A 27,130-nucleotide genomic window follows, 5' to 3' on the forward strand; every position below is an offset into this window, starting at 1 on the left:
CGTCGCTTTTTTCGAGCGAGAAAGCTTCTCGTTCACTTGATTCAGCTTCTGCAGTGCCGTAAACGAGAACAAATGTGTTTTTTCCTGAATTTCATCATGGCTGTCTCCGAGAAGCAGTGGATGCACGTGTCTGCGGTCATGTCCCTGTCCGCTGGATTTACTAATCTGAGTTAGGCCCCTGGGCCGGCTCGTCTGCTGTCTCTGAAGAGTTCATCCACAGCCGTGCTGCGTGGGAAACCCACCGCTTTCTGTTTGTGCCTGCTTCTCAGGGAGGCCGTTCGCTTCCTTTGAGCTCCGATTTCCGTGGCACGCTGCAGACCGGCGCTTTCCCGGGCTAACGCGCTGCCTGGGAGAAGCAGCACCGCACCACGTCTGTGCCACTGCCAGGGCTTCCAGGGACCAGTGCACGGTCCTCCTTTGCCGTGCGGACATCTCCTAAGGAAGGATCTCCGGAGAGCAGTCCAATTTGTCTGCCCTGAAGGATGCCGATGCATTAGATAAATGTTAAAATAAATGGTGTCATCTTAGGCTTCTGAATTTTGCATTAGACGAGTAGCTTTTGTGATTTACAGGAGCTGCCTTTTTCTAAGGCATGGGGCTACAATTCTTCTTAGTTTAAACATGAGTGTAAAAATACTGACAATTCCCTTGTGGGATGTTCAGGCATGCCTTTTGCCTTAAACTGCACTAAGAGGTGTTCCAGGCTCTTAAGCCATGTTTAAAAGTCATCACTCTCAGGAGTGGAGCGATGCTCACTCTTTCTCCCTAATTACTACTTTTGTTCTTTCTTTTAATTGTGTTATGCAGGAGCAGAGAGACAGGAATTGGTGATTTTTGGCCCCTGTGAGATCCTGATCACATCCTTTTGATGGTTTGGAGGGACTAATTAAGCTCGGTACAGAGAAGGGGAGCGGGGGAGTTAGGTTTTGTCTGATGTGGACTTGTGCTCCTGTTCACAGGCTCTGTTTTACAGTGCCGGCTCTGAGGATTTGCGTTGTAAATTGAGGAGAAGTCGCTGTTTCTATGCAGGCTTCAATGATTTCTTTTTCTTTTAGTGGTTGGTATTTGTGAACTTCAAGAAGGAAAGGCGACCTTGAGTGGAGTGCGGAGGAAAGTTGTCCGTGTGTCTGCATGTATTTGGCGTCCCTCTGTCTCTCTCGATTCTTCTTTGCACTTATTCTGCAGCTGAGGACAAGGCAGAGGAGGCAAAAGCAGAAGGCGATGGAAACCTAGCTCCCCGTAAAGCTGGCTTGCCTCTTCCTCCCACGTTTTGGGTTTTCCAAACTTTGCCATGTAGCTAGTCGTACATTTGAAATCTAGAAGTGAAACGTGAGTGCTGCATCCTGGGAGGCTTAAACTCCGGCTTGCCCTCCTGCAGGTTGGTGGGGCTTTATCTGCGGTGGTGAGCGGGTCGCCTTGGGGGAGATAACTGGTGGCATTTACAACCCCCGGCTTCACAGGGGTTTTAAGTCAGCCTGGCTCTGTGTTACGACCATCCAGTGGATCACGGTACGTTTTCGCTCTGACGCTATCTCCGAAATAAATTGCGGTTTACTGATCTTATTCATAGGGTAGTTCAGTTTGGAGAAACTTCTGGTCAACTTGGTCTCCAGGGCCTGGGGAGGGAGATTTTCTGTGCAAGCAAAATTTTAGAGGCTGCTAAATGCTCAAGGTGTGTGACAGTTTGGCAGCAAAATGAAGGTGGCCTTGCCAAAGAAATCCTGTAATAGGGACCATAGCTCTCACTGCTCTGTGGAGGCTGCAGAGCACTGGGGTTTGCGGGGAGCAAGCGATGGAGTGGATGAATCGCCTTTAGGAGGCAGGAGGAGTATTTTTCCTCCCCTGTGCTTTCGTTGCTCCCTTCCCGTTTGCAAAACCAAATAAATCGGGAGCAGACGAGCGTGCCTGTTTGCCTTTTCCCACGTGCCGCTTCTGGCTTTGGCAGATAGCGCCCGGTCGGGAAGCTGCTTAAAGCAGCGCCGCTGGCCAGCCCTTCCCCGGCCCACGGGTTTTGGTTAAAGGAGAGCAAAAAATATTTGTGCCCGCTGTTGGCCGGTGCTGAATCACGGCGGGCTGGCCGGCGGCTGGGTGCCGTGACCGTGATTCAGGCCGGGATGGTTGCAGAGGGGGTTGCTGCAATGCTGTGAGCAGTGTTGCAAGGGCGAAATAATTCCGCTCCCGTTCTACCACCCTGCAGCGGGGAGGGAAAATCTGCGGGATGCCAGTTGCTTTTTCCCCAAAATAATAGCTGACAAGTCTTTTTTCATGGGAAGGGTTGAGAAGTGAACGACAGAGCCTATAAAATACTCGGGACGTTGTGTTCCTGCTGCCATCTATTTGCTTCACAATAAGTGCAACGATTTTTTTTTTAGCCAGCGTGAGACTCTGTTAGGATTTTTCCTTCTTTTTTTTTTTTTCCCCTGCAACAGCTGTTGATTCCCAAAGTACAAAAACGCAGGACTTGTGTGTGTGTGGTGAGACAGTTGCTTGCGCGGTGCCCGCGGCAGCAGCTGCTGCTGGCTTGGCTCCTGCTAGAAACGAACGCGGCGGGCGGGTATTTTTTGTTTTTGTTCCTCATCTGTGCTGATGTTTGTCATTGTCACGCAGTCCCACTTTTTTTTGCATTTTTGGGGTTTTTGCAGCAGTGTCAGCTGGTGCAAAAACAAAACCCAGACTAGCGGGTGATGTAAGACGTGCACACGCGACTACATCCTTTCTGCGTTTCTGTTTTCGGGGAGGGTGAGAAAGGGGAAGCGACAGCACCCGAGGAGGTCAGAAATGAGTCTCCCGTAAGCAGCGTATGCAGCTTTGATTCCTTTTTTCACCTGAACCGTGTACACCCGGGCCACGTACCAGCCCTCCTCGGGTTACAGCCCCCGGGCATTGGCAGCGGCTTTCATACAGAGCACGAGTCCTGCTAGAAAAAACAGCCGCGCATTTTAGTAGGGTGAACAGTGCCAGCCCCGAGCTGGCTCCGTGCCTCAGCCTGGTAGCGCTCCAGGCCTGATAAACCCCGCCGCGCCTGAGCTGGCTTGGTACTGAATCAGCTTTGTCGTTTCCGCGTACGTGGCGTAACTCGTCTGCAAGCCAGGCGAACCAGCCCCAGGTGAGCAAGAGCTACGTAGGCGCCTGGGTGTGCGTGAGGTGCTGTCATCCCCGCCAGCCAGGGCTGCTCCTCTCTTGGCAGGGTTTTGGGTTGCGTTTTCCCTGTAAATAGTGGAGCCAACGCTTACTTCAGTGTGCGCTTTCAACCTGAACGTTAGAAAGCTACCTGGAACTGTTCAACATCATCTGCTCTCCTTGCACACCTGAGTTGTCCTGCGCATCTCTGGCCTCTGACACATCCCTGGGCAGAGGTGCTGGGGCAGCATCCATGGATCTTTTTTGCCCTTCTCTTCTGTAACGTCCACGTAGGTGACTTTCTTTTTCTCTTTTTGTTTCTTTTCTTCCCAACAGATGACGTCTGGGGGCACCGAGAGCATTCTGATGGCCTGCAAGGCGTACCGAGACCTGGCGTACGAGAGGGGCGTCAAACACCCAGAAATGTAGGCAGTGCCTCCGCTTTGGAGGCTCTAGCGACTCCATCGCTCCTTTGAGTAGAGGTGGCTGCCTGACCCCAGTCTTCCTTCGTTTTGTAGCTCTTCACTATCCCTTCTGTGTCTGAAGGACTGAATGCAGGAGAGAAACGTGCGTGCGAGGAGGTGGAGCGAAAGCGCAGGAAGGTTTAAGCAGCCTGGGATCCCGGGCGTGAAAGCTGCTGTTGCAGCCGTGCCCTGCAGATGTATTTTGGCAATATCTGCGCCCTGCTCTAGAAAAGCCTGCTCATTTCAGCTTTGGGCCCCTCTTCAGCGCAGATTGCGAAGCACTTTGAAGTGCATAAGGGTTTTAATTTATTCCGATCAAAGACGTTTAGCCTGAAAACTCTGGGACTAAAGTCGGGGCTGATTGGCGCTGAAATGAGAATCTGTGCTAATCATTACACTGCTAATGTAGGATTTGCTCTCTCTGATGTGCATCTTTTTTCTAAATAGTGCCTCAAATTTGTTTCTCTGGTTAATTGCTTCCGAGGGAAAAACGTGAGAGATGAAACACTGTAGTGTTCATCTGCTGAACTCCTGTGTCTTTTTATTTTTCCTTCCCTTGCTAATGTTTTTGCATGTTATTAAAGGCCCCGATAAAGATAGGATGCCACCGAAAACAAGGTGATTTCCTTTTTTTTGTCAGTCCAGCCACTGCCATTGGAGATGCAAGACAGCAAGTGTTAGGTGCATTTGATGCGTTTATGCTGTTGCTTCTGTTTTGTGCTGTGTCTATATGATTTTTGGCTTTTGCCTGTGACCTGTCCGTAAGGGAGGAAGCACAGAAACACCTGCAGGTTGAATTTTTGCTCTTTCCCCTCCTGTTCACCCTGAGGCTTAGGTGCCACCTGGGCTGAAGTTTGGAATCTGCTGCTTTCCTAGGTTGGTCCCGAGGAGCGCTCATGCAGCGTTCGACAAAGCAGCGCACTACTTTGGGCTCAAGATCGTTCACATCCCGTTGACCAAGAATATGGAAGTGGATGTTCAGGTATTGCTTTTAGGCAGCACGACACTCTTTCTGGGGGAAACAAGCAGGAAATAGCAGGCATCTGTCAGGGTACTAAGTCGCTGGATAGGAAGAGGAGATGAGCTATGTTTCCTGGAAATAAGGAAAAACCGTAAGAATAAATGCCTGTCACTGCATATAAAGTCTTATTTGAAATAATTGGATGTAAGCTATCCCTTTGCCCCATGTCATTCTTTTAGAATCAAATAATTTGTGTTTCAGAAATAGCTACAGGTTTCAGATGAGGGCGAACAGCATGTTCCAGCATTTCCAAGTGGACGAGTTAAATGACTCAGTTGATGTATGCTGATGCTTACAGCTCATTGTGTTGGTTTCTATGGGCTCTTTTGTGTCGGTTTATTTTTAAGACCAGAAGCTGCATGTTTTCGCTTTTTATCTTTTTGGCAGGGTGGAACTTGGTAAATGGAGTGTGAGCATCTTCTCTCTTTAAATCTTCAGGCAATGAGGAGAGCTATTTCGAAGAACACAGCGATGTTGGTCTGTTCTGCTCCCCAGTTCCCGCATGGAATTGTGGACCCCATCGAAGAGGTGGCCAAGGTAGGACACCCCCCGTGACTTCTGGGAGCTACAGCGATAAAACTGGTATATGCCACTGCTGTGGGAGGGCGGGCTTTAAACATCTGAAGTTGACCCTGGATGTTGTCGTAAATCTGGCTGCGTGAGGCTGGATTTAAGCTTGGGCCACTGCGCGCAGAGTGGCACGGGCACACCTTTAGTGCGTGTTTTGTCCCTGGAGTCACTGCCATAAACTTCTGCTGTAAATGTATGTATTGCGCATGTGAGTTAGAGCTCTGCTCCATTGCAGCACCAAGCGAAAGGGCTCATTCTTTGCACCCGAAAGGAAATAGCAGCAGAATAGTCCACCTGGTGAAAGGCTTTGGTTGTAGCAAGCTGGGTGGAGAAGTCATAGGAATGTGTGGAGGGAGGAGGAAGCAAAGGACCAGGATCTCATTTTTGAAACAGGCCTCTTGATTTTTCTCTGCATGCTCCCATTACTTATTTTGTATGTAACCAGCAGGACTTCTGATCTTCTTTTCATTTGGACCACGTCCTCGTAGTGTATTTGGGATACCTGCTTTCAGACCAAGTTGTCACATCTCTTTGGCAAATATCGTAAACTGCCAAAATACAATGTTGTTTTTTCCTCTCACTGTTAATCTCTAAATATGTGGAAAGCAGAAGGAGGAGTCACCCTACAGCTAGCCGGCCCTTCCAGATCATCCAGTTCTCGACAGCTTGAGAATGGCAGGATGTTCCAAAAGGGTCCGGAAAACATCCAAGTGTGAAATATGGAGTATTTTTGGTGACTGGAGTTTGGCTACCCCGACCACACTGTTTTCCTCCCCGGTTGTGTATTACTCACCAGAACCTCTTGTTTGCATGCAGCTGGCTGTGGAGTACAAAATCCCCTTCCACGTGGATGCCTGCCTGGGTGGCTTTCTCATTGCTTTCATGGAGAAGGCAGGGTTCCCGCTAAAGCATCCCTTTGATTTCCGCGTGAAAGGTGTGACCAGCATTTCTGCTGATACCCACAAGGTAAGAAGGGGAGAGAAGGGTCTTTCAGTGCTTTCATTTTGGGGGAGCAATTTCCCATGCCATCCCTGTCTTCAGGCATTTCTAGTACACTTTGCATGGCTTTTTCAGGACTTGCTACCATTGGCCTGTGGGGGACTGGGTCAGTGGCACGTGGCTGGTGGGGGCTGTCATGGAAAGATGACTTAAGTGTGGGCAGGGGTTGCATCTCCTCGCAGAGTTCATGTTTTGTGGTGTGAAGGTGGTGTCAGATACCTGGAGCAGGGGCTTGTCTAGGGGGGATGGAGACCCACTGGTTTTAATTTCCCCCATCGCATGGACTCAAGTCCCAAAGCGGTCCGGAGTGCCGCAGCTCCAGTGCTGGAGGGCAGGAGAGATGCCTTTTCAGGAGGGTACTTGGAGTAAGGACTAGTTCATTTGCTTCAGCCATGGTATGTAAGAAAGCATTAAATTTGAATGAAAAGGAAGTGCTGCTTTGTTCAAGTCTTCATCACATTGCAGACTTTATGTTAAGGCTCCCCTCAGAGTTTTCCTCTGCTTCTGAGAAATTAATCTTTAGTAATTGAGTTTGTCTCTCTGAGTTCATAAATTCAGTAGCTAAATTATGAAGCAGCTGCGTAGCTGTGTTCAGGGAAAGGCAGGTGCTCAAGCTGCTTCGGGGTAAAAGCTGTCCCACCTCGCTGTGCCAGGACCTGGGCCAAGTCCCGATGGTGTGGCCGCTCCGCTGTGCGGAGGGGTGCTGGGATAAGGGCTGCCCTGCGTGGGTGCTTGGTGCAATGCCTCGAGGTACGGGCACGGGGGACCTTGGTGACTGTCACGGTAAGTGCTTGAACGCGTTGCTGCGCCCTCCTGCCGCTTTGAAATGCTCTGTGTGCCCCTTGCAGTACGGCTACGCTCCCAAGGGTTCCTCCGTGGTGCTGTACAGCAACAAGAAGTACAGGAGCTACCAGTTCTTCGTCGCGCCCGACTGGCAAGGCGGCATATACGCCTCCCCCACCATGGCGGGCTCCCGGCCTGGCGGGATCATCGCCGCGTGCTGGGCGACTCTGATGCACATGGGGGAATCCGGCTACGTCGAGGCGACGAAGAGGATCATTAAAACGGCTCGTTTCCTCGAATCGGAGTACGTCCGTGACTTGGCTTTTGGACTGCACTCTTTAACCCTGTTCTGGACTCCTACTCCCAAGCTGCTTTTGTTCCTCTTGCACCCTTTTTCCCGGAGCGTGTCCCTGCTGGGTGGGAATCCACTGGGAAACTGTGGGAGAAGATGCTTCATTTGAGCTGCTGCCCTCCTTCAGACAGTAGACTTACTCCAGCTGCTGAAAAAAGGGTTATAATTGCCCTCGTTAGGGTGCCCGCATTGCTGTGCGATCTGATGGACTGATGCTCTTTGCTGCTCTGCGTTTCCTTGCCTCTCTGTCCTCCCCCTTTTCCATTTCTTCCTGAGCCTGCTTGACTTAGGGCTTCTAATCACTGGAGTCCTCTCGCGAGTTCTAACGGCTTGGGCTGGTTGCATGATTTTTGGTAGGGATGTACTGCGCTCCTCCACCCCCCTCCATATGTACTTCTTCCAGATAGACAGAATGGCTGACCTCTTTCTGCTGTAACCCTGTAACTCTGATCAGTCGCTTCTTTTCTCTTTAATATTCTTTCAAGGTTGAGAAAAATTGACGGCATCTTCATTTTTGGGATACCTGAGGTGTCTGTCCTCTCCATCGGTTCGGACACTTTTGACATTTACCGATTATCTAATTTGTTAGCTGCGAAAGGATGGAACTTGAATGTCCTGCAGTTCCCCCCAAGGTGAGTTTGTGGTCACAGCGGGAGCTGCTGCTGTAGACCAGTGGAGCGATGTGCATAGCCCGGGTGCGCGAGATGGTCGTCTTTGGACCACGTAGCTCTCTTGATTTGCTGAGTGGTGTTGTCCATATCTGATAAATTATATGTAGGCTTTTCCTCTGGAGAAGCAATTACCTTTGTAATTGCTGATATATAGCAGTTACTGCAGTGAAGATGAGGCCATAGTAATTTTAATGAGCCTGGCAGAGGGCGTATCTGAGACTTTCTTTCTCTTTGCCTCTGTATTATACAAGTGGAAAAATACAAATAGCCAGAACTTTATCTTGTGTTAGCTAAGTGAAGTTTTGTAGATTTTTATTTCTTCCTCCTGCACACTGAACATGAAGGTAATTGAGAGAGCAGTGAAGGTTTGATCATTTTCAGTGATTTTTCCAGCCTGCTGTAAAATGAATGTCCATGATTTCCCTTGAGTGGGTAGAAGTTGTGTTCCTGTGCATGAAAAGGGCAAACCTTTTAAGTCGTAGGTGTGCTGGAAAAATTTTAGCCTTGCAGTTAGCGTGAAGAGCAGCCCTAGAGAGCCTGAAGCAGTGGCTCAGAGGTGCGAGTAGCCCTGTCCCCTCCGGTAGGTGTGATCTTCCACGCTGGGGGTGGCCAGCACACACAGGCTGACAGCTTATCTCGGCTGGAGAGGAGGGGGAAGGAAATTACGGCAAGCATCCCTGGAGCGAAGCGTGCTCCCATGCAGCTGCATCTTTCTAACCAGATGTAACTGGGGTGAGCTGAGGCAGTTGCAGGCCTTTAGCTGTGTATGGTGACGTTGGGAAGGAAGGTGGATTTGCAATTTTGCAAAAGAAGAGCTTGGTTATAGCAAGTGTTATGGAGAGACTGGCCTTAATTGGAAGGTAGTGGATAGCCATCTCCCTTTATACCTCTGAAATGTTATTTCAAGGAGATGCACAGCTGTCGCTGGCCAGGGAAGGGCTCAAATGCTGTTTGCTCTGCAGATGTGGAGCTGCGCATACCTGGCGTGGCTAATCTCTCCCTTCTCCCTTGCCTGCCCAGCATTCACCTTTGCATCACGCAGTTGCACACGAAGCCGGGTGTAGCCGAACAGTTCTTGAGAGACGTCAAAGACAGCGTTGAGGAGATCATGAAGGATGTCAATGCGGAGACCACGGGCATGGTAAGGAGCCAGGGTAGAGTGAGGGTGTGCTTGGGGTGAGCAGGCTGTGTGTCGAAGCGTGTTTCCCTGATGGTAGTAACGCTGTCTTCCCCTCCCCTTAGGGAGCCATCTACGGAATGGCGCAGTCCATCCCGGACCGCAGCTTGATAGCGGAGATTTCTCAGGCGTACCTGGACGGTCTCTACAGCACGGATGTTCCTTGCAGCGAGAAGCACATGAACGGCTCTCCTGGCCACCGCTGACTGTGGTGCCGCAATCGGCGCCTTTCCGGCTAGCACTGGGGTGGCCCTGAAGGGTTTCTGGGGAAGAGGTTGCAGTAAGCCTTAGGTCCTACAAGTGCAGGTCTGATGGCAGCTTGGTCTTGGAAACCTCCTTCCCCACCTGTGTCTGCTCTGAAATCTGCATTATTTTCGTGCCCAACTTTAATTTTAGGGCTTTTCTTCCCTTCCCCCTGCCCGTTTTCATCAGGATTACTGATGGTGAAATGAATGTCCATTCCACGACTCCCGGTTCCTCAGGTATTCTAAATGTCACTTTGTTCCTCACTGTTTCTCCTCCTCAGACCTTGTATTCGGCCAGTGTCCAGCCAAGGGATAGATTCTAGTTCTGACGTTGTGTTCCAAAGCTTCGGTCTTCCCAGAAGTTGAAGGTAGAAAATAAATTGAAAGTTTTGTTTTCTTCTGAGTATTCCTCCAAGCTACTGCATTTAACAAACCGTGCTAGGAGCCTTAAGTCTGTGGAATGCAGGGTTGATAAATTGGCAAAGGAAAGATGGTCATGTACTCTTTAAAATCCCCCCCGGAGATCTCAGTGAGACTGCAATCGATATCTGTTGGGGGGGAAAAAAACCAATGCAAAATCCTCTTCTGGAATCTCCTGTTTGAATAGCGACAGAAATAGAAACCAAGGGGGTGGTGCAGGGAGAGGAACTGGATGGTACTCAGAATTGTAGGTACATGGTATCTATTTTGCTTTCCTGCCTCTTGTAGAACACATGCATTTGCCACCTAGACTGCTGTTGTACCTTGCACAGTTCTGCAGGGAGGTGCAAAACAGCGATTTCACTGTTTATAACTTGAAGGTTTTGCACTATCTCGCAATGCTGTAGTCGAGTCAGTCGAGCCCTGGTGTGTGTCATGGCTACGGACTTCGTATGCAAACGTATGGCACCAAAGTTGACTTTTTTCCTACCATAATCTTTTAGTATGAAAAGGTGACTTTTGTAATAGAAAGTAGCAATCTCTGTCTGCTCTTTGCACTGATTCTTTTAAGGCACGTTCTCAAAAGGGCATTCACCTTTGTGCCTTGACGCTTCCCTGGCTTTTTGTGGGGCGCCAGGAAGAGTTTGAGGGTTCAGCTATCGCCTGCAATGTTTGCAGTCATTTCCTTACGGTACTATATTGAAAATAACCTCAAGGGCAGACTGGCCTCAGGTAAAGTATGCTTGCCCGTAAGGTAGGATAGTAGTTGTGTTGAGCCAAGTCCCTTCACAGTATTTCAAAGATGCTGGTGTAGTGCTGAAAGGCAGATTGATGGGATGCAGTAGTTGGGGGTGTTTGAGCCTTGGGTGCATGGCCCACCCTTCCTACTTTTCTCCACTATTTTTACTATGAGAGAGTTTTACCAGTGCAACTTGTGAGGCAACTGTGGCCTTAAGGACAAACTGGAATCACTCGAGTTGTGGAACAGTGGTGGGGTTATTCCTCCAGGGCTTTTCCATGCGTTTCTCCCCGGCCTTTTGCGTGCTTTGGAGAGTGTGACCGGCTGAGCTGCGCAGGGGAGAGGATTGCTGTGCGCCAGGACCGCGCGGTCCTGTGCGGGACCTCCGAGGGCATCTCTCTGCGGTCCTGGGCTGGTTGGCCCTAAGCTGACCCTCGCTGGCTTAGCGTAGCTGAAGCACACACTTGCACAATAACTATACTGCATGAAAGGGTTACTTAACCACTGCAAAAACAAGTGCAGCCTTGGGCCCAGTGTCTGTGGGGAGGAATATTTGCTTTTTAACAGGTTTGCTCTTCAGTGCTGTGAGACGCTGTATTTTGGCCATCTCCTGTCTCATTAAACTGGTGACAGTGTGCGTGTCTCTGAGCCCTTTTGCAAGCAGTGCATTTGAGTTGCCCGATGCGCTCTTGATGGTGTTACCAGCTCCGGTGGTCAGCGTTTGTGTTGGACCTATTTATTCTGTTAACATCTTGCCAATGGGACTATTACCGCATGTCTGGGAGTCTCCAGTATCTGGCTACTGTGATGGTTCTCTTTGAGCCCAGATTTGGAAAACAAAGAAGGGAAGTACTCTGTGCTTTAAAAGAAGGGCCGGGGGACACATTGGGGAAGGGGTGGGAGAAACACCCTCCCCTTCCCCACTTGTGTTCTCCTCCAAGGAAGTAGATGGACCTAATGGATCAGTGCTCCATTTCGCCTTTTTTGGATGTATTTGAAGATGTTATTTGTAAGTCAATGTACTTCATTCTGGGCTTCACCTAATAGTAATATTTGTGGGTTTAATTGTTTGATGTGCATTTGTTCTATACTGTAAACGTAATCTTCTTGTGGTCAGGAGAAGACCACTGTACTTTACTGGTGTGTAGTCTTGTTCATCCTTGTCATCTAATATGTACTCTGCATCTCCTTTATCATGCCACATGGTCTTAGAAAAATTATGCAATTAATGGGCTGTATAGTTGTTTAAAAGAAAAAAAGGAGGAATTTTGTGGACTGGATTATGCTCTGAAACTGGATGGTACTTTAGGCCTGGAGGGAACTTCCCGACTGTTAATTCCTGTAAGATTTCTGGCTGGTTTGGTTTAGCAAGTGGGACATTGAAGTTGTTCTTGGTACAAAGCGCTCCCAGGGGAGCTGGCTGCTCGTAGGTACCAGACTGAAGAAGATCCAGTGGGATGGACCAAGAAGAGATGTCTGTCTTCATGCCATGGATTTCATCTGCACTTTTCTGATGATTTGCGGGGGAGGGAGGAGGGGTGGAAGGGTCATGTACAACATAATATCTTGCCCTTTAAATACGCATTGACCGTTTTTAATAAACTCCTGGGACAAGAGTTCACCTGACGGCACTATTCTGCATCGCTCTGGTTTGCCACTGTGTAAAACTGTCGGCTGAAAGAACTGAAGAGATGGTGAAAGAGGGCCTGGCTTGCACTGAAATCGTGCGTTTAGCTGTATAGGCTCCTTGAGCCTTTTTCTGTTTTAACGCTCGCTTGAATGGATGGGGACCTGCCACTCATGGCCGTGCTCATGGGCGGCCCGGTCTGTGGGTTGGAGGGTGGTTTGTGAATCCTAGTAGCTCTGCCCGGGAGCTGCTCCGTCGTTCCGTCGAGATAAAGGCGGTGCCCCGGCCTGGGCCGCGCGGGCGATGCTCAAGGGTGCTGGAAGCGTTACGTCGAAGAGCTACGGATTTTCTTTTAATACTTGGTGGAGCCTGGAGGTTGTCCCACTTCAGGCAGCTTCTGGCCTGCATCTGGACTGCTTTTATGCCTTCCCTTGCCGGTGGTTTTGCCTTTGGTGTGAGAGCTGTGCTTGTTTAGCCCTAACGGGTTTTGCCAGATCCGCTCTGGCTTTTAGGGAGCGCTTTAGCAACCTCATTCTCTCTCGGGCCCCGTTCGCTGTGAGGCGCAGGCCCCCCACGGCACGTGCCGTGTCTCCGTGCCGCTTCATGGAGAAGCTTCCCTACGGCAGAAGCCTCTGCTGGAGAGGGGAGCCAGGCCAGCGCCTGCCTGGGGAATAGCGGTTGCCCTAATTCCGACCAAGCAGCCTCCTCCCACGCTGACATGGGGTTAACCGGGAACTTTATTGTAAACGCTGTCATGCTTCTCTGCTAAAAAGCCCGTTACAGTAGGGGAGGGATCACATGCCTGCTTTTAATACTGCTCGGGAAAGGTCACAGCAACAACCAGACTGCACGTCACGGTTGCCGGTGTGTGATGGGGAAACCGGAGGCTTCCCGCACCACCCCGAATCCGGGGGGTAGAGCAGACCGTGGTGGCTCAGGGGCAAGAGCACAGGGGTGGGTCGAGCCCTGGAAAGATTTACTCGTGCACTCGCGCAACGTTACTCCCTCCGGTTAAAGGCGTGCCTGCTGAAAGGCCACGGGTTCAGCAATCTGCAGACGCGGATAGAGATGGGATTAGGAGCGGAAGCGGCGAGATCAGAGGTGGACGTAGGCCCTCCCTGGGGCGGGGGGCGGGGGGTTTGGGTGGCCGTCCGGGTCCGGCGGCAGCTTGGCGCGGGGCGAAGGCTCCGGGCGCAGTCGTCCGGGCGAGACGCGGGGTGTCGATTTGGGTCGGTTCGAGCTTTGTGTGTTCCTCTCCGGTCAGGACAGAGAAGCTGCAACCTGCTCTATGAAGCTGGCCAGGTTGATGTCTCGCTCGGATAAGCCCGCGCACTCGTGGGTGCTCAGGGTGATGTGAACCTAAAGCAGACAGACAGACAGACCAGGTGTTGCTGGCAGAAAGGACAGGAACTGGTTCCCCCAGTGCCGCAGACAGTTATCACCCGATGGAGCAGGTAGTGCTATTGCTTTCTCCAGGCTCGTTAGTGAAATTTCCTGGGGTGGGAGCAGTGCTGGTGGCATCCAGCTGCGGAGGCTGGTGGTGCAGCGACCCTCCCCTTCTCCCGGTTCCCGGTGTGCCCCTCTCCCACTCCCCGTGCCAGACCAGAGCTTCCCCAGCCCCTTCTGATGGCTGTCACCTCTGTGACTTCTCCCTTCCCGCAGCTCGCCCTGGCCACGAGCGGGCACTGCCACCCTTGGTCACGCAGCCGCTGTGCCACCCCTCCGCTTGCTCTTCCTCCGGGCCCTTTTCCCCCTTGCTGCCACTTCTGGCAGTGATTTAATAAGCAACCCGGTGGCAGCCTGCAAGCAGCTACGGCTCAGCTGGCCAGAAAACAAGGAGGGGAGGAGAGGACGCGTGCGCCGTGGTCACAGGCCATGCGTGACACGCAAAGGGAACAGCATCTGAGGGAGGAAGAGGTGCTGCTGAGCTGAGCAGGAGCTGCTGCCGCTCTTGGTGCTGGTCTGTCCCTCCTAACTGGGACCTGCTCTCTGAGGAGCCCCGGTCGCCCCGCATCCACGTTCCTTACCTTGTTGTACACGTTGAACCACTCGGGGTGGTGATCCAGTTTCTCTGCCTGTAGAGCCACTCTGGTCATGAAGCCGAAGGCCTGCCCGGTGGGTTAAGAAGCAAAGTTAGTCTTGAACAGCTTATCCAACCCATTATCAATAATCTCACTCCCCAAATTTCTTGGTTTGTGCTGTGTATTTGGGGATTTCTATGGGTTTTCCTCTTTTTGAAGACCTTTCCCCCCACAAACCGTGCGTTGGTTGAGCGTTTTGGTGTCTTGGATGTGTCACCTTGCTCAGCCGTTACGCGTCAAGAGAAGCGGGGAGGGCTTTCTGTGCCCGGGCCACGCAAATGGGGCTCCCCGCGCTGCGCGTCGGGGCTCCCCTATCGTAAAACCCGGCACCGACACCCGTACCCGGTTGAAGTCCTTGAAGTGGAACTCCTTGTAGATGGCGTCTCTGCCGTCCACCTCGTTCCACCCCACGGCTCGCAGGTTTGGGAGCAGCTGCTCCCTCTCCTCGGCGCTCAGTCGGTGGGCTTTCCCTGCCTGGCAGACGGGGGGGAAAGGGGAGAGGAGCAGATCAGCACGGCAGAGGTAAGGTGAAGCAAGTGCTCAAATAAATGAGGCATCCTGTGGGTTGTGGGGGTTGTGTCCCGACCTGCAACGCAAAGCAAACAGAGCCTTCTGGGGCACTTCACTGGTGAGTGTGTGCGTGCAAATATATATATATACACCTATGTATATGTTTGTTCATTATAAACTGAATAAGAAGTGATGGCCGGGTGAGGTTACGCTCCCAAATACATTGCATTTCATCCTCTGGAAAGGATCGCTGATGACTTCCAGGCTCGAGAACTGCTTGCTGTTGAGGTTTGCAAAGTACCTTCGGGAGCTTTATTTCAAGGGCAGCGGTATCAGGAGCCTCATAAAGAGGGAGAAGTGGCGTGAATCATAGTCATGAGTCACGCAAAACCGGAGTTTAGCTCCTTTTCTGTTGCCGTCTCCCTTACGTGACAGTGGGATTTCAGAGGTTGTTTCTGTCTGCGCGTAGCGAAGGGCAGCGGGAGCAATTATGATTTAGCGTTGTCTTCTGCTCTGGGGTGGATCTGTTGCTTTGCTTGTTTTTAAGGGGGAAAAAATCTGCTGTTCTTCTTGGCTTGGCTTTACAAGTGAATAATGGCAAAGGTGAAGCTAGAAATGGGAGCACCTAAGTGTGGGTGGCAGGACGGGGGCTACCCGGTGCGTGATGAAGCGTTGGGGGGGCTTTGGCTGGCCCCTCGCGGCCCCCGCTCCCCCCGCTCCCGTCGGCCTGGGCGTGGGAGCGGAGCGCGCGGCCTCGGGAGGACGGAGAGCAAACACGGCTCGGCGCAATAAACCCTCAGCCCTTGCCCTGCCGCGGCGACGGCTCGATAAGCTGGTTCCGGGTATCTTAGCAACGGGGATAACGTGGGCACGGAGGCGGCTGCGCGGGGGCAAGGTTTGCAGCCGTGGGTGCTTTGTGGGTGCCTGGAGGGGCGAGTCCAGGGGAAGCAGGGGCCCCGATGTCCCCCCAGGGGTGGTGGGCCCAGGGGCTGAAAGCTCCTGCTCTGTGCTAGAGCATGGAAAACCTGTTGGAAAGCCCAAGCTGATGCTTGCCCAGAGCACGCAGATAGGCACAGGCAGCGCCTGCGTTTCGGGTGCGAGTTCAAGTCCTGGACCAGCCTCCCCCAGCGAGAGCAAGCGACCCAGCTGCTTTAAAGCCAGAGCTTAATTGGTTTCCCAAACCCCTTTTCTGCATGGTGACCGCACGGGAGACCAGGCCCCGGGGCTTTTTCCAGGCTTTTTCCAGACCCAGCTGCTCCTCAAGAGCACTGAGCCAGTGGGAGGCACAGCCAGGGCAAGGTTTGCCCGCGAGACAGCCAGCTCCGGTGGCTGCTCTGTGGCCGGTGACCACCTGAGCTGCGTGTCCCTGCGGCCAGGGCACCTGGCCGGCCCCCCCGGTGTCCTCGACCCACTCCCGTCCGCTCCCCCGGTGCCGCAGGGCCCCCGTTTCCATCCCGGCACGGCGCCCAGCCTGCTGCCCATCTTGGGTATTGCACATTAATGCTTCTCACGCACACCCAGTCCTTTAAAACACATGCTTTTCATTATGGAAATGTAATTATTTTGTTTTCGTTCTGGCTTTCTACAGCCAAGGCACTGTTTTTTTTTTTTTTTTGTCTGCTTTTGAGACCAAGCAGACGCATTTGTGTAGCTGAAGCTCAGGAGCTGGCGTGAGAAACCGGGAGAGCTTATCTCTGCGGGTTTTCTGGGGTTGCTTTCTGGAGATTAACCAACCCTCCCTGCCCCAATTACTCATCGCTTAGGAAAAGGTGAAGGGGCTGTGGTCAGGTATGCCGCAGGACCCGCCACCTTCGCTCCTCTCCCCTCGTTTCCCAAGCCGGGGCAGCTTGCGGCTGCCGTTAGCAAGGGGCAGGCCTGCCTGCGAGCGCCGTGCTGCTGCCAGGCTGCAGAAAGCTGGTGCCGATTTGCAGCCCGCCTGGGGCGCGGGCCTGGCTGCACTGGTGCTGCAGCAGGGATGCAGGCGGTGGGTCGTGCCTGCAAGGCGGTACTGCCGACAGCCCCTTCCCTCGCGGGGAAACCGCTCGGCGAGCCCTCGCTTCGGCAGTTCAGCGGCGCGGGAAGCGTTCCCGGCGTTACTCATTAACCGGAGCGCTGCTCTGCTCTCCTTTCCCCCTGCCCGTGCTGGAGCCGCCGGCTCCCACCTCCCTGCTGCTGCAAGGAGCCGCGCCGTCGCCTGCGAAGCCCAGGCCGGATCGCCGAGCGGCCACTCACCATCGCGGCGGTCCCTCGCGGCCTCCGGCTCCGCGCCGAGCCCACCGGAGCGGCAGCGTGTGCGCCAGCGGCTGGGGCCGCGGGAGGCGTGGCGAGGACGCTAGGTCCACCCACGGCCGGCGGCCACCCGTTCCGGTGCTGCTGGAGCACGGTCCCCTCGACCCCCGCCCGCGTGCGCCCGCTTGTTCTTACCCACCCGCCCTTCTCCTACAGGGCCACTTTATTTTTTCCTCTTTAACCTGTTGCAGCATCCTGGCTGCTGCAAAAGGCAGGACGGGCTGGGGAGGAGCGGTGCAAGCCGGCGGCTCTGGCTGTGCGCGCCAGCGCTGACAGCGGTGCTGTGCCTTGCTGGTGGTACAGCAAGCCCCGTGAGCAGCGAGGACAGAAGCTCACCCTGCCTCTGTACCTCGCTGGCTTTCCTTTCCCTTGAAGCAACCAATTCTGCGGAGGTTTTTAATATAACGTGACATGCATCTGCTGTGCGTACGCCTTGGTGCACCTTCTGGTTTCCGTTCCTAGCGTTCGTGGGTTACACGGAGATCTAGACATCTTCTGTTTCTCCGGCAGGTGCAGAAGAAGTTTGAGGGAAACAAATTCTCCGTTTCTTTTGTCGTCCTCTATAGATTTTCTTGTCACGGTAATGGAAAGGAAAAATGAGCATCTCCTCTATCCTTGGAGAAACTGTATGTCTGTCCAGGGGAGGAAGCTTGGAAAGCAAAGCAGGACCTGAGAAGAAGAAAACTGCAGATATAAAGCTGTAGACCTTGATGCCTACAGTGTTAGCCCACTGCTAGGCACGGCAGGGCTTGTCCCAGTCGCATGCCAGGCTGAAGTCTCCCCATCCCTTACTGGTGAGAGCATTCATCCCACTGGTGCAGCCAGATGGGATGAATGGTGAAGCAACGCCCTTCGGAAATGGAGTACAAACCCCAGTGCCCCTTGCTCCACACGCATGTACAAGGAAAAGCAGCAAAGCGTGACTTGAGTGCAGAGTGGCCAGGGTTGTCACCTCCAGCCCGAGATGTGCCTGGCGCTGCCGGCCAGAAGTGCCCCTGTGAATGACGGCGCAAGCAGGAGGTAAAGGAGGCAACGTCCTTTCGAAGCAGCAGCTGGAGCTGCAGAAGCTGCAGATAGCAGCTCGCGCCCAAGCGATGCCAGCCGCACTCTGCTTCCTAAGGAAAATGCAATGTCAGCTTTGATGGTGACTTCTCAGGACCACCAGCACCTCTCGGCTAGGTGACAGTGCCCTTCAGGACCGCGATGGTTTTCTGCCTGACTGATGGAGTTTTGCCTCCCTTTTGACGTGGGTGGAGGGGGGGGGGAAGCAAACACGCCGCCTTGCTCAGAGGCTTGCTTTCCTCGGTGGCTGTCGTTGCCGCGCAGCTGGGAACGGCTCCCGTTCACCTTGCCAGCGCTCGCTGCCAACGCGCAGCAGTTGACGGGCACCTCAGCTCATTAAAGGTGAGGGTTTTTGTGGTCGGAGAACATCAGGAGAAAAACGATTAATTATACTGTGTCTACTGATTACCCAGCTCCTCTGTAACGTCGTTTTCTCTCCTCGGTTATAAATCAACCTTAACTGCTGGCGGTACGTGTGAGCGAGCTCTCGTGCAGAGGGAGCTGCTCCTGCAGCAGGACCGTCGTGTTTTCCTCCGTGCGCAGCGTGACACTGTGGCTGGGGGCATCCTTCGGCTGCCTCCCCCCGATGTGCCCCCGCCACGCGAACCCCCCCTCAGCACTGCTCCAGTTTCTCTCTTTGGAGATGGGCCTCTATAGATTTCCTCTTAATGTTTAATCGAGTGGTGTTGGGCAAGGTGTTTGCTCGGGGTAGTTTGCAGCCCCGTGCTAGGGGCGTGCCTGTTATTGGGAAGAGATTTTTAAGGAATTCTCTCTCTCTCTTTTTTTTTTTTTAACCCCCTTTTTGCCTAATTTAGAATTACGCCTTTTTGGGCTGGGTCAATGGCAGCTTAACTCACGTGCAGGCAGTGCTGCATCCACGGTGGCTCCTGCATAGCTGGATGGAGCTCTTATGTCAGTAATCTACTATTATTACTGTTTTTTTGTCAGTACCTTTTTAACAAAATCTGCCTGGCCCCAAAACCTGAAATTCATGTACTATTCCCCATCTCCAGCTTTGTTTTGCTCTTGGGGTGAATTTTGCCTGCCTTTCTCATTTCACATTCCCTAAAACGTTTTGGTGGGCCCTTTTGAGGGAAGAGGAACGCTAGTCAGTGCTGGCTGCAAGGTGACCCTGCCTGCAATCCCATAAGCAACGTGGAGAGCATGATCCGTGCTGTTCACAGGAGAGAGAAGCTCCCTGCGGGGACCCAGGACTCTCCAACACAGCAGCAAGAGGTCTTTTTCCACGTGGTCAGTTTTTCATAGTCTGGGCTGGCTCCTCACTGAATAGTATTAAAAATGTGCTTGACGTTGTCCTTCTGCAGGTGCGCTTTTCCAGGCGTCCCTTTGGAACCGTGGACCCACGGGGTTAGCCTTGGCATTTGCATGGCTCCCGTCACAGTAAGTTCACATGGATTTTGCGTTTTAGGCCTTCTCACAAGGCGAATGGGATTAACCAGCAAAGAAAGCAGCAGCTTCTGCTGTCTTGGTTGCTGCGATGCCAGCTTGCATTGGGCGGGTTGTGGGTAAAGCTGCTGACACGGCAGCAGGACACTTGCTGATGGCACTGGCTGAAGGAGTCTTTATCTCAGCTGAGGTGCAGTTACAGGGCGGTGTGTTTGCTTTACGTTGCACTTTGGAAGATGGGCGGATGTTCCTCGGCATTTCACGTGAGGTCAAGTCCAAGAGAGATCTGGTGGGGGTTACTAAATAGGAAAAACATGTTGAGTGAAGGAGATCTCCTGGGCTGAAAGCAGGTGAAAGCTGCAGGAGAACCTGGGAGAGGCACTGTTTGTATTTGCCCTGTTCTTGCATGTCGCTGGTCCACTTGTGGCTACAGCTGAAGTGAGGGCGCTGGGCTAGACAGACCCTCAGTCCAAACCAGTTTCCCTGCCAGAATGGCCCGGATCCTTACAGAAGGCCTTTCAGAAAATCCTCGTTATGCTATCGGTGTGCTTCACATTTAACTGATTTCCTGGGCTCTCCTTCAGGTCTGGTACCATCTCCTCCTCCTTCCCCCGGCATCCGGGAGGGAGAGGAGCTTGCTGCGCTTCGCCCATTTTCCCAGAGCAGGGAGAGCCAGGGCAGGGGTCTGTTAGCAGCCTACGAGTGGGGGGAACAGATTTTTAACCCGTGTGGCTTTACGGTCACTTCTGTGATGAGACAGAAACTTGTGTGTTGTGGATGGGGGGCAATGGCTGCTTAGTCAGCAGGGAGACAATTAACCAGCTAAAGCACCTCAGGAATTCGTTGGAAATGTGTTTTCAAAGTTTGCATCTGTGTCAGGGCTTTTGAGCAGATGAACTTAGTCCCCTGGTGAACCACAGAGCCCAAAGGGGGGTTTGGGCAAGGGTGGGCTCACCCCTTTCATCATTGACTACTCTGTTAGTATCTGAAGCATTGCTCTTGTGATATAATAGATTTAATTAAAGAGTTTGTTTAGCTTTGGAGGCGACTTATGGCAGCTGTGACAACTATAAATTGACTAAAGGGCCCAATAAATAGAGGAGAATCGTTAATTAACCCTGTGTGAGGCTTTCTCTTGTACTGTCGTTCTGTCGGAGTCCGCGAGGGCCTGAATTTTGCCTCAGCTCAGTGAACAAAACAAATTGGAGGCCGGTACAAATCGGGGCCTCTCTGGTCTGCTTACAGGATGCTTCGGGTAAGGGGCCTTGACTTCAGTCGGAGTGCAAGTACCCCTGGAGAAGGCGAGACTGAAAAAACACCACTAAAAGTGGCGGAGCATCTTCTAACGTGTAGAAAACACAAACACCGAGGCTGGGGACAGCTGGTGAGAGCGCAGGAGGGAGGAATATTGTCGCAGCTGAAGCAAGGGGATGTTGCGTTGAGGGAGCGTTTCCCAGAGGAGGACGATTGAAATGTGAGTCTGAAGTACGTGAGCGCATGTCACTATGGGCTATTCCTGCCTGTGGAAGCCTTTTCTTCTGTTGCACTGGCGCTGGAAGAGACAACCTGTTGCTAGCCTGTGCGTGGAGAAACCTGGCATGGTTTTGAAATCTTACAGGAATGAGTTAGACCAGAATAACATTGCAATGACTCTTGGTTTTTTCTTGAAACCAAATGCCACGACAAGAGTGAGAGGCATGGTGACCAGCAGCTAATGCACTACTGGTGTCACAGGTGTGGTTCTCCAGGTCCATGGGATTTGCTCCATGGCCCAGGAGAGATGCTGGTGAGATCGTGCAGTTCGGTTCCCTGCCAAGGCCGTGACGTTCCTTGCACTAGGATGTGTTTTTCCAGGGGAAGGTAATGTATCAAAAATGCCTTCTCCCCACCCTTCGCTTTGTCCAGTCTGGTGATGGATTAATCCTGTAACCAGGCTTCCTTGGGGAAAGCTGGAGCCTGTTGCAAGGGAGATTTCCCTGTATTCAGCTTGTTTCCTTAATTTTAGTCCAAATCTGAGGTTCTTTGCTAAACATAGATTTTCTGGCAAATTTGCAGAGGCAAAGGGTGAATACTTTGATGGAGCTGGAAAACCTTTCTCCATCCTGGAGTGAGTTTTGCTCCGTGTTTATGCAGGGAGTGCTGGGCGCTGCGTATTGAGGTGTGGATGCTGTAACAGCCGCTTGTTGTCACTAGGGGTCAGGAAAATGCTGAGAAACTGGAGAACTCCCTGAAAATGCAACCGCTTGCGTTGAGGGCAGAGTTGGGGCTTTCAGAAACCAGTCTGACATTAGAGGTGATTGCTGACATTATCAGCTCAGCTAAAGAGTGGTTACACTCAGAAAAACAGCTCTTCGACGGTATCCCCTGCTCCTGCCTAGCCCTGATCCCTGGGTGTCACCCGAGCCACGTCTGCTCCGGTGGCTGGTGGGTGTACGTGCTTCTTCCTTGCAGCTGGCTCCGTTGAAGGCACTGGAGCTGGCTTAGCTCAAAGCTTGCCTCCCGTTTGCCTCTGCGAAGCCTCGCTGCCTCTCCTCGAAAGCCTGTTCTCCCGATTATCCTTGTGTAAAATCCATGCAGGACATGGGAAACAACGCGCTGGCTCTTCACAGCGAAGCTGTATTTGATGTGGGAATGAGCACCTCCTGAGCCCTTGCTATACTGAGGGCGTGTGGCAAAACAGGGGAGGTGGAAGATGGAGGCTCCTTGATTTTCCAGACCAGCAAGCCAGAACAGCCCCGGTGGCTTTTGAACTTGCTGGGTCTACCTGTGCGTTGGGATGTTATCATGACTCCTGAGGCACACGCTTCCATAGGTAGGTAAGCACTGGAGGTGTCTCCTGAGCCAGACTGCTGCAGGTCTTTGGCTACCATTCATGTTCCGGAGTCCTGGAAGTCCTTGGCCTTGTTTCCAGCTTCCTCATTGCAGGTCTTGGGAGCACCTGTTTCAGTTCAGCTCTTCTCCCTCATCCTTAACTCGACCAGGCTTGATGCCCCTGCTCTACCCACTTGACCCCCTTGGGGCATCTCCGTGGCCCGGGGGCTGTGGGGTGAGGAGAGAGCCCTGTGTTGGCTCCTTTCCCCTGGGGACTCTCCAGCAGAGGAGTGGCCAGGTTCTGCTTCCTTTATAAACTAGTGCAAAGTGAGAAGGGAGAGGAATGGGGGTCTTCGATCAATCCTCAGAGACCTTTAAAGGAAAGGCGAAACCTGCGGTGAGAAAGGTCACCAAAAGCATTTGCTTGTTCCGCATGGTCCGCACGCTGTAGTAGGTGGGGACAGCAGAAAGTGCTGTGTGCGTGGATATAACAGCCAGGTCTCTGCGCAGACCCTGTATTGGACCAGGAGGTAGGGTTAGACAGACTAGGTCAGCTTGTGGGCATGCAAACCCTTCTTCCCGTCTGAAATAGGAACAGCGGGCCTCAAGCCCGTTGCAAACAGTTGGTCAGAGATTAGTCACATATTTAACTTGTATGGTTGTTTTAGGAAGAAAGAGTAGTTGATGGCTGTAATTTAAAGGGGATGATGATAGGTGAATAGGGAAAAAGAGGTGCTGAGATAGCAATTTCCTAGGAGAAAGAGATGAGTAGGGTAGGGCCTGGGAAGCGAGATGAGGCTAGCGGAGAGGGACAGTGGTCAAGTCCAGGATTTTTGCTCTCCAGTAGAGCGGAGCTGTGACTTATATATTCCACATCTGTCTTTGGGAATAGTTTTGTAGATTTTTTTTTTTCTCCTCCCCCCCCCTCTTCCGGATCAGGGCTGAGCAAGCAGAGATGGAGTGATTTTATTTTTTCATGTTTTTGTGTGTGATAAATAGTCCCCCACTGGCTGCTAGGTAGGCTTGTCCCTCGCAGATTGTCTGTGGGAGTTTGCTCGGATGCTCAGCGGCTGCTTAGTTTCATTTATATCCTTCCCAGAGGGGCATTAGGTGAGCTGGATGAAGCATATTACATTGATGCAGGCACAGGTGCAATATGCAGAGATGGAGCGTGGCGTAAGGGGATCTGCTGGGGATATATTGGCAAGTTTTACATATTTTTTTGTTCAAGTCTGGTCTAAATGTCATGGAAGAAATTAATGTGTGAAATTCATGTCATGTGCAGCGCTGATTTTTTTTTTTCTTTTTTTCCCCCTCCTTGTTAGCATTAAAGACATTCTTTTGATGAGGTTACTCTCTTATTTATAATGCCACCTCTATTTCTCCCCAGCCTAATGAGTTTGTACTGCTGCTTACAAACTGAATTCATCTGCTTTGCTTGTTTGCGCTATTAGTGGGAACGACCACTGGACCATGCTGTCTGCACTGTTTGTTCGAAGCAGGATAAAAATTAATGGGAAAATAGTGTATGCAGCATCTTAAGAAACCAAAATGCCACTTTGCTTCACCCGTTGGGGGTAGCAAATTAAATAACATAGCAGCTCGCCTCAAAGTGTGAGGATAAAGAGTTCCTTTGGCAGGCCTGGTAAGAAGGGAAGAGATGAAATACTACAAATTGTCACTGATTCGCAGCCTGGGCTGGGGAGTTTGCTGATGCGCTATGGGAAAATGGAGCTGTGTTTAAATTCCAGCTGTCTCTGCAGAGGGACGTTGGGCTCAGACGGGAGAGGACTGTTACTCGTAATGGTTTGCCTGGTGCCTTGGACCTGGGTGCTCATTCTCCGCTTACCTCCGTCTGAGATGCTGTTGAAGATCAGCCCTTCACGCGTGGTGTTGCAGGGAGTCTCTGGCAGCATAAGGGCTCGAACCAGCCCTCCTGCCTAATATCTACTGCCCGGGCCTCCCTCTGACCACTGGAGCTTGAGGGGGAAGGTGGAGGCACCTGCAGAGGACTGTAATCCTTGCGAAATACCTCGCAGCTTGATGATTTGTCTGTGGCATTTGTTGTCCTGAGTTAGTCTTGGAAATTGTTACTTGGGGTAGGCTGGATTTATGACCGTCCACAGTCAGTCGGTTGAACGGGGAGGGAGGAAGGGGAAAGGAGATGGTCATGTCTGAGCTGAAGTGGGGAGTCACTGGGGCCTTGGACTCCTGTGGGATGTTGCTTGGTGGCAGCAGATGCCCCGTGTTGTTATCTCAGACCCAGTGTCCGGTGGCAAGACAGCTTGCGCTGTAGGCTGCTGCTGGCTGCCTGAAGCATCATGGTGAGTCTGGACTTGGGTGGCAGGGTTGTAAGCCGCAATGCTGGGAAGGAGGATGTTGCTGGGAAAAAGACTTGCCTGTTGCTCTGGAAGGAGAGTGTGTTGTACAACTGCTGTGAATGATCAGCGCCCCAGCGGGTCCCTCTGAGAGCTCCTTCCTCGTGCTGGCCACACGAAGGCAAGGTGGGCACCGTGTGCCCCGTGATGGGGAGATGTGTTGGTTCACGGTATGGGAGGGTTTCTGATGTGAGGATGCTTTTGGGGAATGTGCTGCTGGCACATCATGGTGCTTAACAAAGCTCGTCTGCTGGTGTGCCTCCTCCCAAGCTGACGTGGTGGCTCTGGCACTGGACACACTGCCTTTAAATTAGATTAAAAAGGAACAGCTGCCTCATACAGAGCTGGGGCAGAAACAGGCCCAGTGACCCAGGGCAGAGGAAGAGAAGGGAGAGCAAAAAGGGAATACTTCTCCCCAAACTGCAGTTCCTGGATTAAGCAGGTTGTGTTGGGAGAAAGGACCAACAGCTCCAGTGCAACTGGGAGATGTTGCGTTACCTACTGTGGCAGCAAGGACATGCATCCGTAGTCTCAAAAAGCAACCCGTGGGCTCTTACAGGAGCATCGTTCAGCAAAGAGAGTGTTTCTCTCTAGGAATCAGCTATTGATCAGCATGTAAATAAATACAGATGCTGCTGTCTGACTGGAACTGTCTCTCCAGGCCTGCGTGACCATGGGCTCTGCAATAACTCAGCCCTCTCTTCTGATGCACTGAGCAGGTGAAGCTGATTCACCCAAGACTGGTGATTGCAGCTGATTACCTCCTTAAGTAGGTAATTGGTGGACTCTGTGGCTTGCTGGTTTGTTTGCTAGAGGTCCCAGTTTGTTGCCTGACCTTGCACTGGGTGGATGGCCCAGGCGCAGGAGCCTTTTGGTCATTGCTGCATTGGGCGAGCTTTGCTACACTAGGGAGGCTCTTCCTGGACTTCTGCTTTTCTTGGATAGCCTCCTGGTGCTGCTGCAGTTCTCCGGTTCACAAAACGTTGCTGTGTGGGAGGAAGGAGAGCTTGTCCAGGGAGAGGTCAGGTACGTCTTACCCACCCCGTCCGTTCTGATGCACAGTAAAATTTGGGATCCACGTTGTTTCTCCTGGAGGTTGGATGTGGACCGGCACTTAATGCTCCCGTTTCCAGTGGTGGCGTCTAGTTTTCATTAAATGATTTTGTAAAATACTTTCAATATGGGCTATGAACTGGAAAAATCCGAACTTGTACAGTTGATGTGGTTCTGGGTCACATTTTGCATGCAATTCCCTGACAAAAAATAACCAACCAGCAGGGATGAATTCAGTGAAAGGTTTTTACTTTCTTTGAGGTACCATCTTCTGATGAAATTTAAGGGGCAATCTGAGATCTGTTCTGCATTTAGTCTAAGAGGAAGAAATAGTGTACTGCTTTCTATTCTTTTACTCCTTTTCATTTACACTGCTGGAGGATTTAGCTCCACTTTTGAGCATAGAAACTCTTTTTCTTTATAGAACTACATAGGGGATATTTTAGAGCTCAGAGGAAACTTTAACAAACTCAAAAACAGGCCAGGATCTTTCTCCTCTTTGCCTCGTGCCTGTGTCTTCGCTGGCAGTAAAGATGGTGCAAAGGGGCTGTCTTTATTTTCCAAATTGCTATAGCCGGTGATCAAGTCTGCCATGTCAACAAAAAGCGTGAAGACTTCTGCTTTCTGCTGATGCAGAACAATAATTTGTGGCTTAGGCATTACTGAGACATTAGACACCGAAATTATGAGCGCTCTGTCAGATTGGCTGGATAATTTTTGCTCCTAAGCCTTCCACCAAGATGATTTTCAGTGCTTGGAAATTAGTCTTACTCTGCAGAGCTGTCAATGTCTCCCAGCTGTGTCAGTATTTGCTCTAACAAATGTGTGTATATATGATACAGCTATTTCATCATAATTCCCTGCACTTCTCCAGGCACCCGGGAAGCTTATCTTAAGTGCAGCTCTCCTTTCCCAGGGGTCAGTTTTGTTAATTCTTTTTTTTTGTTTGTTTTACAGTAGTGTAGAAAAGCCTCAGAACAAGCTTTCTTTTCTTTTTCTTTTTTTTTTCCTTTCCCCTTCACGTATAAGGAGAGAGATTTCCTGCTCTGAGCAGCTTATGCTTGAGAGGAGGTGGTGAGAGAGAGGGGAAAGTCTTCTTTGTCCAGGTAGGAAACGGAGGCAAAGGGGAACTAAGACCTGGCTCCTCAGAGGTGTTTGAGCACCCGGTTTTTGGTGAAGGTTCCTCCCCGAGCACTCCTGGCCCCGTAGCAACTTATCCTGGGCACGTCGTCCCTGGTGGGAGGTCAGAGATGCCACCGGACCTTTGGACCCTTGGGGACCCCTTTGGACCCTTGGGGACCCCTTTGGACCCTTGGGGAAGAGTTGCTGCCTTTGCCGCTCGCGGTGAAGG

General features: G+C 51.8%; 2 protein-coding genes across 4 annotated transcripts in view; one reads left to right on the forward strand and one right to left on the reverse strand.

The window, feature by feature from the left end:
- Positions 1-12,192, forward strand: part of SGPL1 (sphingosine-1-phosphate lyase 1) — a 28,719-nt gene extending 16,527 nt beyond the window's left edge. For all 3 annotated transcript variants that reach the window (XM_064513621.1, XM_064513622.1, XM_026104806.2), the window contains 8 exons: positions 3,457-3,545; positions 4,461-4,566; positions 5,044-5,142; positions 5,992-6,141; positions 7,023-7,261; positions 7,795-7,941; positions 9,001-9,121; positions 9,223-12,192. In XM_064513621.1, the coding sequence (XP_064369691.1) occupies positions 3,457-3,545; positions 4,461-4,566; positions 5,044-5,142; positions 5,992-6,141; positions 7,023-7,261; positions 7,795-7,941; positions 9,001-9,121; positions 9,223-9,363 (1,092 nt within the window). In that variant the 3' untranslated portion in view covers positions 9,364-12,192. The remainder of the gene's footprint in view (positions 1-3,456; positions 3,546-4,460; positions 4,567-5,043; positions 5,143-5,991; positions 6,142-7,022; positions 7,262-7,794; positions 7,942-9,000; positions 9,122-9,222) is intronic.
- A 715-nt stretch (positions 12,193-12,907) lies between these two features.
- On the reverse strand, positions 12,908-17,197 carry PCBD1 (pterin-4 alpha-carbinolamine dehydratase 1). The gene is made up of 4 exons (XM_026104826.2): positions 17,012-17,197; positions 14,612-14,743; positions 14,216-14,296; positions 12,908-13,547 (listed from the first exon to the last, which is right to left on the reverse strand). Exons 1-4 carry the CDS (start codon positions 17,012-17,014, stop codon positions 13,449-13,451), a joined length of 315 nt encoding a protein of 104 aa, XP_025960611.1. The 5' UTR covers positions 17,015-17,197; the 3' UTR covers positions 12,908-13,448.
- Positions 17,198-27,130: the final 9,933 nt, after the last annotated feature.

Source organism: Dromaius novaehollandiae, chromosome 6, assembly GCF_036370855.1.
Source record: "Dromaius novaehollandiae isolate bDroNov1 chromosome 6, bDroNov1.hap1, whole genome shotgun sequence".
NCBI lineage: Eukaryota > Metazoa > Chordata > Aves > Casuariiformes > Dromaiidae > Dromaius > Dromaius novaehollandiae.

Bases quoted from the DNA above. Each gene is read 5' to 3' on its own strand.
- PCBD1 (XM_026104826.2), bottom strand. The intron at 14,297-14,611 runs GTACGGGTGTCG...CCCACCGGGCAG, and splicing joins ACTTCAAGGACTTCAACCGG to GCCTTCGGCTTCATGACCAG. The intron at 13,548-14,215 runs GTAAGGAACGTG...TGTCTGCTTTAG, and splicing joins GGTTCAACGTGTACAACAAG to GTTCACATCACCCTGAGCAC.